The sequence below is a fragment of the Marmota marmota genome, unplaced genomic scaffold (assembly GCF_001458135.2).
Source record: "Marmota marmota marmota unplaced genomic scaffold, marMar, whole genome shotgun sequence".
In the NCBI taxonomy this organism is placed as follows: domain Eukaryota; kingdom Metazoa; phylum Chordata; class Mammalia; order Rodentia; family Sciuridae; genus Marmota; species Marmota marmota.
In genome coordinates this window covers 37,699,324-37,715,951 of record NW_025999949.1, presented here as the reverse complement: position 1 = coordinate 37,715,951, position 16,628 = coordinate 37,699,324, and the positions used below count along the sequence as shown (strand labels likewise).

Sequence of the window (16,628 nt, the reverse complement as noted above, 5' to 3'; positions counted from 1 at the left end):
AGCGCGAGGCAGAGGCCTGGGGTCAACGCCCACGCGCGCGCACTTGGCTGCTCCTGTACTTGTTCTGCTACTGTGGCCGAACAAGTGCAGGAGTTACCAGCAGAACAACCAAGGGTCCCTCGGGAAACAATCGTCAACTGAAGTTGTCCTTCTCCCCGTATAAAAGCAAGGCAAAAAACTAGCATAAGCTGTCTGAATCAGCTTTTTCAGAATTCTAGAAATTAACCAAAGGCTCCCCTACCCCCAGCATCCCAGAGAGTGTGTATTCAAGAAAATAGGTGACCAGCAGCAAAAAGTTACCTTGGTAGTTTTCCTGGTCCAGCTGTGCTCACAGTGGCAACGTTGGAACTAAGACCTCACTCACATCCCTGTTACTGGAGGGAACAGAATGCCCCATTCTCAGACAACTGTCATTATTTTACTTGTCTGATGGATTTCTGGAAGGCCCCACTTACAAGGCTGACTGAGCACCAACCCAGCACAAACAGCTTCCTGGGGTTGTTAGTGGACAAATGTAACTTTGCAATTACCCAAGGTGATGGATAACAGCTGGAGTTCACAATAGATTATAGATTAAACAAAAAACTTAACAGGAAAAAGCAAGGGTACAGATATGTTCACAGGGGCTTAGAAAATCCAACATACTTCCAGGAATATAGGTCACATAAATAGGACTGGGGTCTGAGGAAAAACCTGAAAAGCCTTGAGATCTCACATGTGGCTGACATTGGGGCTCCTTGTAGAGGAAAGTAAATGCTCAGGCAGAGTAGCATGCTGTCTGCTGAGTGCTGGAGTCATGCTATATCACAAAGCCACTTAGGAAGGAAAGGGAAATTCATTGTTTCCAGGTGTTTAAGGAACTCTCTGTCCAATGATTAGATGAACACTAAGGAGAGACTTTAGTAGTCACACATGACAACTCAGGCTTGAGAGAATTAGTTCAGAAAGATCACTAAATAAACACAGCTACTAGGCTGGGGTTGTGGTTCAGTAGTAGAGCGCTTGCCTTGCACATGTGAGGCTCTGGGTTCTATCCTCAGCATCACATAAAAATAAATAAACAAAATATTGTGTCCATATATAACTAAAAAAATATTATTAAAAAAATAAACACAGCTACCACAGCAGCAGTAACAAAACCTAGAGAGAGGAATGAAATCTGATCTCCAGAATCCCCATATTATGTTTACACAGTCCTCCTTCCACCTGGCTTTCTGGGTCCTAGCTGAGAAATACAGAGCACCTTGATGCTCTGACATCATATTTTCCCTGCAGGCCTGAACCCAAGTCAGGGCCTTGAGTATTCCCAGGTGATGGTAAAGGTGTTTAAATTGTTGCTCCAAAACACTGGGAGATTGATGCTGTTGCTAAACTCACAAAAATTAGCTGAAATCCTGAGCGAAATCCATTCAGCTCTCATATAAAACGCTGTTAGGCTGGGCACGGTGGCACATGCCTGTAATCCCAGTGGCTCAGGAGGCTAAGGCAGAAGGATCATGAGTTCAAACCAGCCTCAGCAAAAGCCAGGTGCTAAGCAACTCAGTGAGACCCTGTCTCTAAATAAAATATGAGAGGGCTGCGGATGTGGCTCAGGGGTGGAGTGTCCCTGAGTTCAATCCCTGGTACCAAAAAAAAACCCCTGTTAGACTCCCTCATTGAGAATACACATGGGTAGAACACCCTTCATCTTGCTATCTATCACAAGCCCCTTCTGTGCATAAGTTCCCCTAATAAATGCTGTGAACTGCTGACATTTGGGTTTTTTCTTTGGAAAACTGTGACCCCAACTATGAAAGTGTTTTTGCACTGTGTTTCAGGAACTCCCCTACTGCCTTTTTTTTTGTACTGGGGATTGAAACCAGGGGCCCTTTACCACTGAGTTACATGTTTATTTTTTATTTTGAAACAGAGTCTAAGTTATTAAGGGCTTCACTAAGTTGCTAAGGCCTCAAACTTGAGATCCTCCTGTCTCAGCCTCACAAATTGGGATTATAGGAGTGGGCCACCAAACCTGGTGCCCTGTTGCCTCTTTTAAAATTATTCCAGTGATGGATTTGGTCAGACAAAACAATGTTATTTAAAATATTCAGTGTTTGGGCTGGGTTGTGGCTTAGTGGTAGAGCGATGCCTAGCATGCATGAGGCACTGTGCTCAATTCTCAGCACCGCATATAAATAAATAAAGGTACATTGACAACTAAAAAATATTAAAAAAAAATAAGAGGGAGTGTTGGGGCTGGAGTTGCGGCTTAGCAGTAGAGCATTCGCCCGACACAGGCAAGGCCCTGGGTTCAATCCTCAGCACCATATAAAAGTAAAATAAAGGTATTGTGTCCAACTACAACTAAAACAACAACAACAAAATTTTCTTTAAAGAGTGAGTGTCAAATAAAGAGGCAGAATTACCTAAGGGAGTCAGAAACTGGAGCTGAAAAGTACAATATGGAAATTAAAATTTTATTTCAGGGTCTTGACAGCAGATTTAAGCAGGTGGGATAAAGGTAAATTGAAGTTAGTTAAATTGAGATGGTCTAGTGTGAGAAAAAGAAATAAAAGGACTAATAAGCCAGATGAAGTGGCCCACACCTGTAATTCCAGCTACTCAGGAGGCTTACGTAGAAGAATTAAAAGTTTGAGACCAGCCTGGGAAACTCAGTAAGACCCTGTCTCAAAAAATTTATTAAGTCAGGCTTGGTAGTGCATGCCTATAATGCCAGCAACTCGGGAGAGAGAGGCAGGAGGATCATAAGTTCAAGGGCAATTTATCAAGACCCTGTCTCTAAAACAACAACAAAAAAAGATGTATCTTTGGTGGTGAACAACCTTGGGTTCAATCCCCAGCAACCAAAAATAAATAAATAAAATAAAAAGGGCAGGGATTAATTCAGTGGTAGAGTACTTGCCGAGCATGCTTCAGGTCCAGGGTTCAATCCTCAGTACCTCCCCCACCACAAACATACACACAAAAATGAACAAGACAAATGAACAGAGTCTCAAAGATCTGCAGCTCAACATTAAGTGTACCAACATATAAATGATAGTTCCAGAGTCAGAGAAGAGAAAGGGGAAGAAACAATACATAAATAATATCCTAAAACTTGCCAAACTTCATGAAGAACATGAATCTACACAGGCAGGAAGATCAAGCTCCAGGTGGTATAAACTAAAAGAGATCCATACCTAGACACATCATAAATTGTTAGAGTAGGGCATGTGCCGCAGTCTGGCTGGGCACAAATCACGAGCCACTCAAGCAGGAACAAACTTTATTTCTGAACTCCACCAGCACACTCCACACACGCCACCCACGCCACTCCTCCAGGAACACACCACCAACCGGAACTCCCACCACCGGAACTTCACCAACCAACGGGAACTCTTCAGGAATCCCCGCGAGAGCTCAAAAGTACTGGCAAAATGCTAGGTGCCATCCCAACTTGGCTGTGGCTCTCAACAGGCAAGGTGGCACACGCCTACAATTCCAGCAGCTCAGGAGGAGGCTCAGAGAGGAAGCTCCTAGGTTCAAAGCTAGCCTCAGCAATTTAGGGAGGCCCTAAGCAACTCAGCAAGACCCTGTGTGTAAATAAACTATAAAAAGGGGGCTGGGGATATATATCACTTGGTAAAGTGCTTGCCTTGCATGCACAAGGCCCTGGGCTTAATCCCTAGCAACACACACACACACACACACACACACACAAGAGCTGGAGATGTGGCTCAGTGTCTAAGCACCCCTGGGTTCAATCCCTGGTACCCCAAACAAACAAATGAAAGGCAAAGATGGACCAGAGATTAGGTCAGTGATAGAGCATTTGGCTAATGCACACAGGACCCTGGTTCGATCTCCAGTGCTTCTGCATCCTCATACACACACACACACACACACGTGGCTAAAGGAGTGTACTTACAGTGTACTCTAGACTTAAACTAAATCTCCATCTCATCAATTTCAAGACAGTACTCAACTGATACCTTCTTAAACTTTCACTAAAAACCCAATTATCATGCATCCAAGATGTGTGTAACAAGACTAAAATGACATTCTGCTGTAAGCCTTTGACCAAGTTGTTTAACCTCTTTGATATCCACTTGCAAAATGGGGACAGTAATTATACTTGTCTGACCCTAGGGAACTCATTCCAGGCTACCCTTTCTGTTTTTGTGATTTTGGGAATGGAACCCACAGTGTCCTGCATGTCAGGCAAGCACTCTACTAGTGAATTATACCCTCAATCACCTTTGCCCCTTCAGTACCTCCCCACCCCCACCCCAGTACTGGGGGATTGAAAACAGGAGTACTGAGCTACATCCCAGTGCTTTTTTGAGATAGGATCTCCCTAAGTTGCCTAGACTGGCCTCAAATCTGTGATCGTGCTGCATCAATCAGAGTTGCTGAGATCACAGGCCCATGCCTGGTCACTTCTAAAGCCACTCAGCTGGCAATCATGAATCCTCACACATCTTTATAAATCACAGGTGGTGCACATCTGTGATCCAGTGTCTCAGGTGAATGAGGCAGAATCGTAAATTCAAGGACAGCCTGGGAAACTTAACAAGACCCTGTCTCAAAATAAAAAATAAAGGGCTGAGGATGTAGCTCAGAAGTGCCACTGGAGGTCTGGGTATGTAGCCCAGTGAAAGAGCACCTGTCTAGCATGTGCAAGGCTCTAGGTTTAATCCCCAGTAAAAAAGGAAAAAACAAAACTATCTATATTACTTATATATATGGAGCTGGGGTGTAGCTCAGTGGTACAGTACTTGCCTAGCATGAGTGAAGCCCCAAGTTGAATTTCCAGTACTGCAAGCAACACAAAACAACCCTGGCTTCAAGCTCTAGTACTTGGGGGTGGGGCAGGGGAATCTAATCATCCATAGCATAACCCAGTGATGCCTAGCTGAAGATCTGGGACTATCTTCAATCAGGAGGGCCAAAAAGAAATACCAGAGATACAAGTACTGTGACAGCCCCAAAAGACACATTTAAGACTTCACTCCCATTTTATATTTCCACTACAGATTTGTGTGTGTGTGTGTGTGTGTGTGTGTATATGTGGCACTAGGAACTGAATCTAGGGCCTTGTGCTATAAGCAAGTATTTCTACAACTGAGCTACATCCTTAGCACTTTTTTTCCTAATTTTTAAAAAATATTTTTCATTTTTTACTTATAGTTGGACACAATGCCTTTATTTCACTTATTTTTATGTGGTGCTGAGGATCGAACCCAGGGTCTCGTGCGTGCAAGGCAAGCATTCTACCGCTGAGCCACAACCCCCTTTTTTTAGTTTTAGGACACAGTATCTTTATTTATTTTTATGTGGTGCTCAGGATCCAACCCAGTGCCTCACGCGTGTGAGGCAAGCGCTCTACCACTGAGCTCCAGGCCGGGGCCAGCACTTTCTTATTATCCAGACTGGCCCCACATTGCTGATTCTCCTGCTCTGCTCTCCTAGTAACTGTTAGCTGGCATTACGGGTATGCACCACACACCCAGACTGTTTTTTGAAGAGGAAGCAGCACCAGCCTTTTCTTTTCCTTTTTGTTTTTTAGTACATTCTAGAGTTCCCTCTCAATAGAGGAATAATTCATGATTCTGCTGGGATGTATCCACAGCACAAGTAGGTTGATCTTTCAGTTTTCTTCCCACCTATATGTGTCATGGTTCAATTTCCATTTATGCTTTAAGAGACTGCCATTGCCCAGTTAATAACAACTGAGGCCAAAGACCTGTTAAAACACCAGGAAGGGAATTTTCTATCACACAACTGCTCACAAAGATACATAAAGGACTGAATCTCCCTGTAGCAGAGGAGAGCCTAGGATGCTTCCCTGGGAGGTACTCCTAGGAAAATGAGAGGATTGGGTTGGAGGCCACAGGTCTCTACCTGGCCTTAGTCCTTTGGAGAGTCTGGCCTTGGAAACAAGGGGCCAAAGACGCAAGTCAGTGACGAGGCCACCCGTCACAGTGAGGTTCCCCCACTCCTCATTGCACACAGGGTATAGACACGTACCCAACAAGGGGATCAGCAGCTTCCTCTGGAGGACTCAGAGAGAAACTCTTCAGGGTCTGATTCCCACTTGTGGAGCTGAGACAACAAGCCCCAGGGTAGAGAAGCCTCCCAAGGGAAGTCTAGGTCCTACCACAGAGGAAGAGGAGCCCTGAGGGTGGGGTACAGGCAGGGTGCTCCCCTCAAGATCTTCCAGATCACATGCTGCTCAGGGACATGAAACTGAGGGGTGGTTGGCCCTGAGCTGACTAGATGGATCCTTCCACTTCTCTAGGCAAGGTAGCCACGCCCACTTTCTAAAGATGCCTGCCTGTGGCTGTGTCTGGTCAAGTACTTTTGTCTTTCCCTGACATTTCTCCAGCCTCAGCACCACATGGCCCCGAGTTCACCAAAGGGCCACACTCTTTTCCTCCAGGATGGACTGAAGTTCCTTTTAGGGTCTTAGTACAATAATCTGCTTCTCTGTGCTACCTGTCAGGGCCTTCCCACTTTGGGGCCCCATCCCCCATAGCCTGTTGCTCCTGGGTACTGGCTGGGCTTCAAAGATTGTTTCTGCCAAACTATGCTGCTGCCCTGCTCCTGGTAGGCACCTTACTTAGGTTGCTTCAACAGTGTTCATATAAAGCCCATATGCTCTGGCCTTGGTTGGGCACATGGCCTGAACCCTGAGCCTCCTCTGTAGGACTCCAACCCCTTTGCCCACTTAGCCCCAGCATTGAAGGTGGCAAGGTGTGGTCTCTGGGTGCTCCTGCTCCCATCAGGCTCCCAAGAATTTCCTCATCCCAGCTTTGTTCCTGGCCCTGCAGTGACTGTTGATTCATAGAGCACAATGGGCTGGACGTATCTTCCTGGGGCCGAGGTGTGTGAGAATGGGTTCCCCACAAGGCCAAGGGGCCAGAAGCCCAAACAACAGCTGAAACAGACACTTGTTTATTTCCCAGGGAGGAGGAAAAATGGTGAGGGCTTGGAGAGCCCTGCCCCAGCCTTTGTGCCCAGGTAGCAGACCTCACTTCCAGAAGAGCACATTCCAGAAGAGCAGCCAACAAGGGTACAGGCCCAAGGAGAGCAGTGGGAAGAGCAAGGCACCATAGGTGTGGTGCTCCAGCACGCCCTGGGCCAGTGCCACGAGGAAAAGCTGCCACCCCTCAGCAAGTGACAGTGGTGCCTCCTGTAGCTCCCGCCACAGGAACAGGCTGCCCAGGAGCATGGCTGCTGGGCTTGTCAGCACCAGCAGGGCAGCATAGAGTGGCCTGGGTGGAGAGGCATCGTCAGGGTATGTTCCACAGATGGTGGGGACAGAGAACAGAATGACCAAGGACTCTGGGTGAAGGGCACAGGCACTGGGGGAGGTGGGGGCTGATGAATACATACCGAGGCCCATAGGGTCTGGTGAGTGCAGCAGCAGGTACCATGGTGGCAGCTAGCAGGAAACCCAGGGAGAAGTTGGTGAGGGTGATGCAACCTAGCTGTAGTGCTAGGTAGATCAGAGCCACCAGTTTCAGTGCCATCCATCCCCTGTCTGAGGCCTGTGTGCTCATTACCCTAAAAGGCAAAAGGCTCAGAGGAAGCCCAAGAACTGCCTACATGTCCAGGGGGGCCCTGTGCCACCTGCCCAAGCCTAGTCACTCACCGGTGGGTGTTGTGAGGAAGAGCCAGGCCAGCTGCATAGATTGCCAGCAGTGTCAGCACCACGGCCTCAGCCTCAGCCACTGGGAAGTGTTGGGCGGCCACATGTTGACCCAACACAGGCAGGATGTAGAGGGCCAGGCCCATGGTCTGAGAGATCAGCAGGGGTGCTACAAGCGAGGCCAGCCCCACACCCTGCAGGGTATAGTATACGGGCACCTTGAGATAGGCCCTGGGGCCAGAAAACCACTATTCCAGCTGAGGTTGAGTGGCAGTAGAAGACACTACTCAGGATCCTAGAAGCCCACCCAACAGCAGATAGGGGCATCATCACCTGTGCTGGGGGAAGTTGGGTACTCGGTCCAGGAGCACCCCCAGCCTCTTCAGAGCCCACTCCAGCTTCATGCAACTGCATCCACAGCTCCAGAGCATGGCCCAAGTCAAGGACCTCAATGACAGTGTGATGAGATCTGCCAGGTGGGGAACCCAGGACTTTCCCACCCCAATCCCAGAGTAGGATGATGCAGAGTTGAGGGGCTCCAAGGCTGTCCATGAGTGAATAGTTGGGGGACAGAGGATATCTTGAGACCAAGGACCAGGAGCAAGAAGCCAGCAGCAGGCATGTAGAGACCAATGGAGACAAAGCGAGATAGAGCAGGAAGCAGGTAGAAGAAGAATGACTGGTGTAGGCGCTCCAGCAGGTGGTTGAGCTTTCGGAACATGCCCTCCAGAGCCCTGTCAGGTGCATAGCAGGACAAAGTCAGTCACTCCCTCCGTGTACCAGTTGGACACTTCCCTGAGAACGCAAAGAGGGAATCAGAGGCTACTTACTTGCCAACAGCCACCAAGTCATACTTGTACTGCCGGAAGCTATTGATGCCCCGAAGGGTCAGGGCCTCTACCCGGTACCGCAGAAAGAGGCCATGAGGGCCATGGGGGCGGCCAGAGGCCTGCCGCAGAACCATCAGCAGCAGTGTCTGCAGGCCCTGCAATGGCCCATCCAGCGTTGTCCAATCCTGGAGCTGAAGCTTTGGAGGGATGGTGAGAGGGCAGAGTAGGGATGGGAACAGGATTAGATAAACCCCCTCACCAAAGGCCCTATACCTCAGCAAGTGGTCAAACCTTGCCCTGAAGTGTGCATAGCAGCCCCCCTTTCTGGCAGAAGGTCTGGAAAAGGTTGAGCAGGTCAAGGTTGGGCAGCTGTCCATTGAGACCCTCCACAGTCACATCAAGGCTGGTAACCACATCACTGCTCAACTCCAGGGCCACAGCTGCCTGAATGGCTCCAGCCCGGCCCTGCAATGGGGATGACTGCATGCCTGTAGGGGCAAGCAAATAAACACCAGAGGAGACACTGGTGAGAACAGTTGACCCCGAGAGAGACCAGGAGAAGACAAGAGCACCTACCAGTTACATTAACGTCGTGGTAGGCTTCAAGCCAAGCCTCAGTGCCCAGAAGATCATGTTCTGTCACCAGAAAGATGATATCTTTGGCCCAGTAAATCTGCCCTGGAGGTCAGACATAAGGTAAGCAGGACTGAAGCACTGGCCAAACCCTCCCTGGGCAGCAGCCCTGGAGTCTCACCTCGGAAATGGGCAGCAAGTGCCAGCAGCAGTCCAACAGCCTGGCTATTGGTGGAGTCAGAGTTACAGGGTACAGTGAGCACCAGAGACTCGGTGCTGGCAGCACGTGGGGCCCGTAGGATGCCATACACGTTGGTGCCTGATACCATCTGTACAATGCATTGGTGAAGGAGCCTCAGGGCAACCCTAGTATGTAGAAAGTCAAAGCCTCCACCACCACCTTTCCTTGGCCCTACAATCTGCAAAGCAGGGATTTCCCTGGCCCCAGATCATCCCTCCCATTAGGATTCTTGGCCCCAGGTGACCCCTTCACAGCGCTTTTCTATCCCAAGCACCCTCACCCCCTCACCCCCACCCTTCCTCAATACATAGCGCTCGTGGGTCTCATCCGGGAAGGGCAGTTTCCGAGAGAAACTCTGCGTGTAGACCTCCAGCCCTACTGTACGCATCGTCCGCTGCAGCCAGGCCACTGGTAGAGCCCTGGAGACACAAAGACAGCCTCTGAACGGAGCTCCCTGGCCTTGGCCACCACTACTTTTCCCATACCCGCTGCTCTGCGGCTCACCCCGACTTCCTGCGGTGGGCAGCGAAATCGCGGGCAAAGCCCCGGGCACGGTCTCCGCCCATAAACTGCTCCTCCACCATGGTGGATCCCATGGCGTTCTCCGACATGTAAGTACGCTGGGTCAACGGCGGGAAGGCCAGAGCCAAGAACCAGGCGATGCCCGCCACGTAGCTCAGCACGCTGCGAGGGGTCAGAGGGAGCAGCCGGAGCGTTAGCGTGATCTGGGACGCCGACTGTGGCCACCAGCTCCAAACCAGGGACCGAACGGGCAGGTGTGAGGGGCCTGGAAACCTAGACTCCGGGTCCCCGCATCCCCCGCGGGACGTGGACCGAAGGAGAAGGGCGCGAGCAGCGCAGGGACCCCAGCCCAGCCTCACCAGAGCGGCGCGTTGAGGCGCAGCACGAGACGGGCGAGCGCGCGCCGGCGCACGGGGTCCGACAGGAGGCCCATGGCGGGAGGGCGACGCGGGACCCTGCTCTCGCAGCCAGCTCCAGCCGCGGAGCGCGAGTTGCTCCTGTCAGACCCCGAACCTAAACCCAGCCGCACTTCCGGTCCCACTGAAATTCGCGCCGCTGCGCGTGCGCAAAGCAGAACCTTTCTCCAGCTCGGCTGCTGGAGGCCCTAGGGTTGCAGGGAGCCGGAACCTGTGCGACTGGAGTCTGGTCTCCGGGATCGGCATCCGGAAGGGCTGGACCGACCCTGCGCAGTACCAGCAGGGAGCCGGAACCTGTGCGACTGGAGTCTGGTCTCCGGGATCGGCCTCCGGAAGGGCTGGACCGGCCCTGCGCAGTACCAGCAGGGAGCAGAGACAAGGCCGACACCAGGGTATCGGGAGCAGTGATAAAGCTCCCGTTGGAAGGCTCACAGAAGTCGGAGACGATTGTCAGGGAAGGTAGGTGGAGGTGCTCACAGCACCACGCCTGCCACAGAGGCTGTGAATGACTACAGTGTGGACTGAGGTTCAGGCGTTTAAGAATCATTCTTATGGATGTCAGTCACTGAAAATGAAATCACAGTGGTGTCACATGGGTTCTGAACTAAGGTCTTCATGGGTAGATAGAAGACCCACAGGGAAGATGCAAATCTACTAATAAGACAGGCCTGTGTATATGGAGTAGCTAGTAAGGAGCGTACTGTTTTGTCCAGGCCAGCAAGTCCCTGGCATAGTAGGAGAGTTGGTGGCCAACGCAGGCGGTGGATGAAGGGGAGCTTGCTGAAGGGGGTACAATTTTAGGCTGGGGAAAATGTCGAAACTCAGGAGAAAAGATCAAGTGAGCAGAGGAGTCTCCTGTAGTTTAGAGCCCAAGGTAAGCAGTAGGAAAAGGCCCAAGGTGCTCCTAGGGGGAGGCATTGGCCCTACCTATAGCCAGTCAAGGTTTCTTTTAATCCTTGTACTCAGGTTCTGGAGGGACTGGACTGAGGATGGCAAACTCCTTGGTCTGAGGCTTGATTTTTCTCACCTCTCACCAACAGATTGCTTTCTCCACCCAGATACCCCTACACCACCTATCCTTCTGGAGGTTTGAGTCCTGAGGCCACAAGAGATATAGTTCATGTGTGGAGTTGGCTCCCCAGTCATTCCCCAGAGTCAAACTGTTTGCAAGTGCTATACAGCAAAGAGTGATGAGCAGAGGAGCAGGACTTTATTCTGGACAAAAGTGGCTGGGTGTTCAGTCCCCCAGCAAGATAGATGCCTCACGCACATGCTGCCGTACCACATGGTCCAACAAGGTGTGCACATCTCTAGCTGCTTGGGCAGCGGCCTCAAGCACCTGCTCCAAGTGGTCCTCATGCAGCCGGGCATCCATTTCAAGCAGTGCGATCTGGCCTGAGGCTGGCAGCAGGGCCAGGGCTAGTTGGGGACCACCAGCTGCTTCCTCCACATGGCTGAGGTCTGCCAGGGCTGTGCCTTCCACAAAACCAGCTGAACATGCACACACAAAGTCCCGCATGGGTATCCCAGCATCCAACACTGCCAGCGTGGCGGCATTCACACAAGCTGCGTAGGTTCCACCATCAGCCTGCAGTACCTGCAAGGACCCCCCCACGCTGTTATCAGTCCATTAAACTGCCATCCCACCCTCCAGTTCCCTTCCCTCGGTGGGTTGAAAACTGCAGCCAGCTCACCTGCACATAGATGTCAATCTGGGATCGTGGGTGCAGCTGAGTAAGAATGGCTGCCTCAAAAGTCTGGCGCAGCTGTAGGCCCATCTCACAGGACTTACGGTCTCCATGTGGCCTCCGCTTGCGCTCACCTGTGCTGAAGGTTGCTGAACTATATTGACAGTTCACCAGAGCCCGGTCAGGCAGGGCTCGAGACCTGGAACCCCGGATCTAGAAGAGAAAGGATGCATAAGTCAAGCCTACTCTCCCAGCTCACACTCCCTAGTCCTTTCAACCTCCTTCTCAAGAGAGTGGCAGCAACCTTATCTCCAAAACATCCAAGGGAGATCCATTTGTCAGTCTAGGCCATCATCACCTCTGGCGTGCATGCCTCACTTCATTTCCTCCCAACTCCTCTAAGTGGTGGCCACAGTATGTTTAAAAACATCAAGCCGATTCTGTCTCACCACACACTCACATTCTACTTACCTACCAAAGGCTTCTGTTATACGGGAAATAAAATCCCAAATCCTTTCCCCAGTCTACAAAGCCCTAGTCCTCACCTCCCTGGAAACCGTTATTTGGAATTATCTCCTCTCCCTCCACCGTCATTCTTTCGGCTTTGCAGAAGTGCCATGTTTGTTTCTACCCATTGCCTTCATCCTGGCTTCTTTCATCTAGAAAACTGGGCTCCCACATTAATTTGCTAAGCAATTAAAAATTATCTCTGCGTTGGGGAGGCACTGTTATAGCGTAGAACGTAGCAATAAAATCAGAGAGTTTTATTTAAAGTCGCTGCTCTCAGAGAGTTTATGTTCCCGTGGAAAGACAAACGGGTAAGATTAAGTAGAGCTGACGTTCGGGTGGTAGACACAAAGGCAACAGAGCGTGTTGTGGCCTGGAGCGGCAGCATCCCAAACATGACGCCGGAGGAGAACAGCGGGGAAGTGACCGAATGGGCGAGAGCCTGGCACGATGAGGAACCCGACAAGGGAGAGCAGGGCGCAGGAGAGAGACAGGACATACCCAGAGATGCACCTTAAGAACTTGGGCATTTACTCAGCCGATATGCGGCTTCGAGCATTCGTTGCGTAAACGGGAGGCGCGACCGCTACCCCGCCGATCCCGCGCGGCCCACTCGCCTCGTGCGGCCCGTAGACCACTGCCAGCGCCTTGGTGTTGCCCTGCTCGATGTAGGCCGAGCCGTCGGCCTGCGCGAACACGCCCATGCGCGCCTGGATCTTGCGCAGCTCCCCGGCACGACGACCGTCCACCCGGTAACCCTGGTCAGACAGGAGCTCCAGCCCCGCCATGTCGCCGGCCCAGCTCTCGGTCTCGTGGAGAACACTGCACCCTGAGACCCAGGCTTGGCAGACCCAGTTTCCGGCGGTCCGGCCCCCTTCCGGGCCCGGGGACTACGGACTCCTTCCGGGCCCGGTCTTCTTCCGGGCCTGGGGACTAGGACTCCCGGCTGTCCGGCCTCCTTCCGGGCCTAGGGACTACGACTTCCGGAAGTTTTGGCTTCCTTTCGGCCTAGGCAACGAAGGCTCCCGCGACCCTGCTTTCCCCTCTCCGACCGGGGGAGGGCGGAGCTCTCCGGTGCGCTCCGGTGCGCCCCGGCTCTGCCCTTGGCCGGCTGGCCTCTGGAGCCGACTTCCTGGTTCGCCCGTGGGCCGGGGCGGTGCTTTTGTGTGTCGGGTGTTTGCGGGGCCGCAGTGCAGGCGTTCATTCCAGCTGGGACATTTTTCCGTTCTCTTACTGTTTTATTCATTTTTTTTCCCCCAGGGGTTGAACCTGGGGAAGCTCCACCTGAGCTAGATTCCCATTTCCCCACCCGAACCTCGTCGGGATCCACGCGTGCTAGGCAAGTGCTGTCCCGTGAGCCGCACCGCAGCCCGAGGCAGGTCTTACAGAGTTGCTAAGGCTGGCCTGGAATTTGTGATCCTGCCCCAGCGTCGCGGGTAGCAGGACTAGGATGTAGGCTCCACAGCGAGCTAGACACGCTTTTTGTCACACACATGTGTGATCAGATTTTCTGTAAAGCAGTCTGATTTTCCCTTTTCACTTGGTTCTTCTGTCGTCCACCTTAACACAATAAACTGTCCTTTCTGTGGTTTCCTCCATAGCCTGACTTCGAACAAATCCTGGACAAACACAACTTAGACATCGGCTTTGGGAACTCTGATTAGTTTTTTAAATACCATTTCATAGGCAATTATTTTGTGGTTTTTGAAGGGTTATGGAAAATAATATTCCTACAAGATAGTGCTCCCCCCTCAAAAAAAAGGAGGGACAGTGTGACTCAGAGGAGGAAGGGGAAAGTTCAAATCCTGATACACACACACACACACACACACATTTCAGCCAAATATTAAACCTCTCCCAATACATCCTTTCCCAGTAATAATGGGCCCTGAGCAAACTTTGGTCCTTTCCCAGGCTCATCCCCAGCATCTCCACCAAAATCATTTACCCCTTCCCAGGCCCAGTGGGTCCTGAAGGCAAGAGGCAAATACTGAAATGCTGGGCCCTGGACTTTGACCCTTTCCCATTGCGGATGAGTCCTGAAGGAGAAAAGGAACAGTGACCCTTTAGGTAACGGTGGGTCCCAGAGGAAGGAAGATAAGAAGTGAACACAGCTCTGAGCTTTTCCCAGTGACAGTGAGTTTCAGACTTTTCACAGCTGCTTTCCTGAGTTAAAATCTTAACCTGAACCACGAGGTCCCCAAGTGTCCAGACAGCATGCTCGCAGTGTCCAGTGATTAATTCACCCTCACCATAAACTCTAAAGCCTAGACTCCTTCTCTTACCTGGGGGTCATTTCTATACCCAGAAAATGAATCCCTCCTGTGCTGATGGATTGACTTCGCTGCAGACAGGAAAGCGTGCTGATCTGAGGTTTGCTTCCCGTCTCCTGCCTGCATCATTTGTGGGCCATGCACTTACATTTTTCACCGGAAAAAAAAAAATGCTGGGCAAGGTAGCACATGCCTATAATCCCAGCAGTTCTGGAGGCTGAGGCAGGCGGATCACAAATTCAAAGCCAACCTCAGCAACTCAGTAAGACCCTGTCTCAAAATAAATTTTTTTTTTAATTTTAATATTTATTTTTAGTTTTTCGGTGGACACAACATCCCTGTTTGTATGTGGTGCTGAGGATCGAACCCGGGCTGCACGCATGCCAGGCGAGCGCGCTACCGCTTGAGCCACATCCCCAGCCCCTCAAAATAAATTTTAAAAGGGGGAAGGAGGTTGGGATTGTGGCTTAGTGCCTAAACTCCCCTGTTACACACACACACACACACACATACACACACACACACATATACAGCCTTATGAAATTCCTCCCAAGTAATCTTTCAGAGTTAATAATTTTTTGTTGGCTGCTTGATACCCAAAAGTGGGGTGGTATTTCCACTACTGCTCAATGGTAGACAATTGGCTTATATTTCAGAGATGGAGTCCCAGGAGCAGAATTTCTGAGTGCAGGCTCTAAGTATGAGAGTAAGTTCCTTCATCCTTCCTTTGCCCCAAAGAGTAAATTACACTTTTTAGAATAAAACTTTCCAACCTACACAGCATGATTGACAGCATGTTATTACTCTTATTTCTAGTTCTGGTGATTTCAGCCTCCCCTGACAGTCTCATCCAATGGAAAGAAGGAAAGCTGGGGGGCTCTCCTCCCTTGAGGTCAATGTCATCAGCAAGAACCCTTCCCCCATCCTGAGGTGCATTATCCAGCCCCTCCTCAATGCTTAGAAGCCAAGTCTCCTGCTCCAAATCTGAAAGTGGAAAGATTAACTGAATGGGTTGCAGAGGAAGAGGCCCTGAGGTGTCCTAATGAGATGGGACCATCATAGGGACAAAGGACAAATGCATTTCTGGGCTTTGACTTCTGGCCTGACTCAAACCCCAAGAGGCTTGGAATGTGCCACCCTCAAGAAGATCAGTTTTGCAGGATTGAGGTCAGGTTGCCTGGAATGTGTTCTCTTGAGCAGCTTCAGAAACTTATCTATCTTTAGCACAGGGCAAAATTCTTTTTTTTTTTAGAGAGAGAGAGAGAATTTTAATATTTATTTTTTAGTTTTCGGTGGACACAACATCCCTGTTTGTATGTGGTGCTGAGGATCGAACCCGGGCCGCACGCATGCCAGGCAAGCACGCTACCGCTTGAGCCACATCCCCAGCCCCAAAATTCTTGAATATATCTAAAGTCAATTAACATTTCCACCATTGCAAGTAGTCAATAAAACTACTTGTTTAGGGAGCCAGCTGACATCTATTTGTGAGAGCTGTCTCCCTAAACGAAAGCCCCAATAAACACACACTCATTCACCAGACTCTTATTTCAATATTTCCACCTTCATCAGGTCAAAAGATCCCAGTGTCCAGCAACACTAGAAAGACCATCAGGTCTGCTCCCAGCGTGGCCATGCCTACACCTCTCCTTAGATCCAGCAGCTAGGCTGCAGTCAAATGGGCCTCATTTCTCCCACTGAGAATTCAAATTCCATCCCCCTTTCCAGAAAGGAGTTGTATATTTGTAGTATTTCTTGCTACTTAATCTTAGTGGCTTAAAATAATGAAAATCATTTTATTACTATCTGCAGAAATTCTCAAGATTCCCTAGCTTTGGCTAGACAGTTTGCACTTTCTTTCCTGCAGTTGTCACCAGATACTGCTGGGACAGGAGCCATCTTGAAGACTCCCTCCCTCATGTCTTTGGTGGTTGACGTGGGCTGT

General features: G+C 50.5%; 2 protein-coding genes across 3 annotated transcripts; both read right to left on the bottom strand.

The window, feature by feature from the left end:
• Positions 1 to 6,920: 6,920 nt before the first annotated feature.
• Gpaa1 (glycosylphosphatidylinositol anchor attachment 1) lies at positions 6,921 to 10,429 on the bottom strand. 2 transcript variants are annotated; one of them, XM_015486606.2, is made up of 12 exons: positions 10,159 to 10,429; positions 9,782 to 9,961; positions 9,585 to 9,696; positions 9,218 to 9,365; positions 9,040 to 9,141; positions 8,755 to 8,951; positions 8,464 to 8,660; positions 8,214 to 8,367; positions 7,967 to 8,062; positions 7,637 to 7,827; positions 7,378 to 7,426; positions 6,921 to 7,256 (listed from the first exon to the last, which is right to left on the bottom strand). In XM_015486606.2, the coding sequence occupies exons 1-12, from the start codon at positions 10,230 to 10,232 to the stop codon at positions 7,152 to 7,154; spliced, it is 1,605 nt and encodes a 534-aa protein (XP_015342092.1). In that variant the 5' UTR covers positions 10,233 to 10,429; the 3' UTR covers positions 6,921 to 7,151. The 2 variants fall into 2 exon arrangements, with proteins under 2 accessions (XP_015342092.1, XP_015342091.1); XM_015486605.2 differs by having other exon boundaries at positions 7,378 to 7,548; positions 10,159 to 10,428.
• A 974-nt stretch (positions 10,430 to 11,403) lies between these two features.
• Exosc4 (exosome component 4) lies at positions 11,404 to 13,322 on the bottom strand. The gene is made up of 3 exons (XM_015486607.2): positions 13,028 to 13,322; positions 11,910 to 12,116; positions 11,404 to 11,812 (listed from the first exon to the last, which is right to left on the bottom strand). Exons 1-3 carry the CDS (start codon positions 13,196 to 13,198, stop codon positions 11,453 to 11,455), a joined length of 738 nt encoding a protein of 245 aa, XP_015342093.1. The 5' UTR covers positions 13,199 to 13,322; the 3' UTR covers positions 11,404 to 11,452.
• Between the last annotated feature and the right edge of the window lie 3,306 nt (positions 13,323 to 16,628).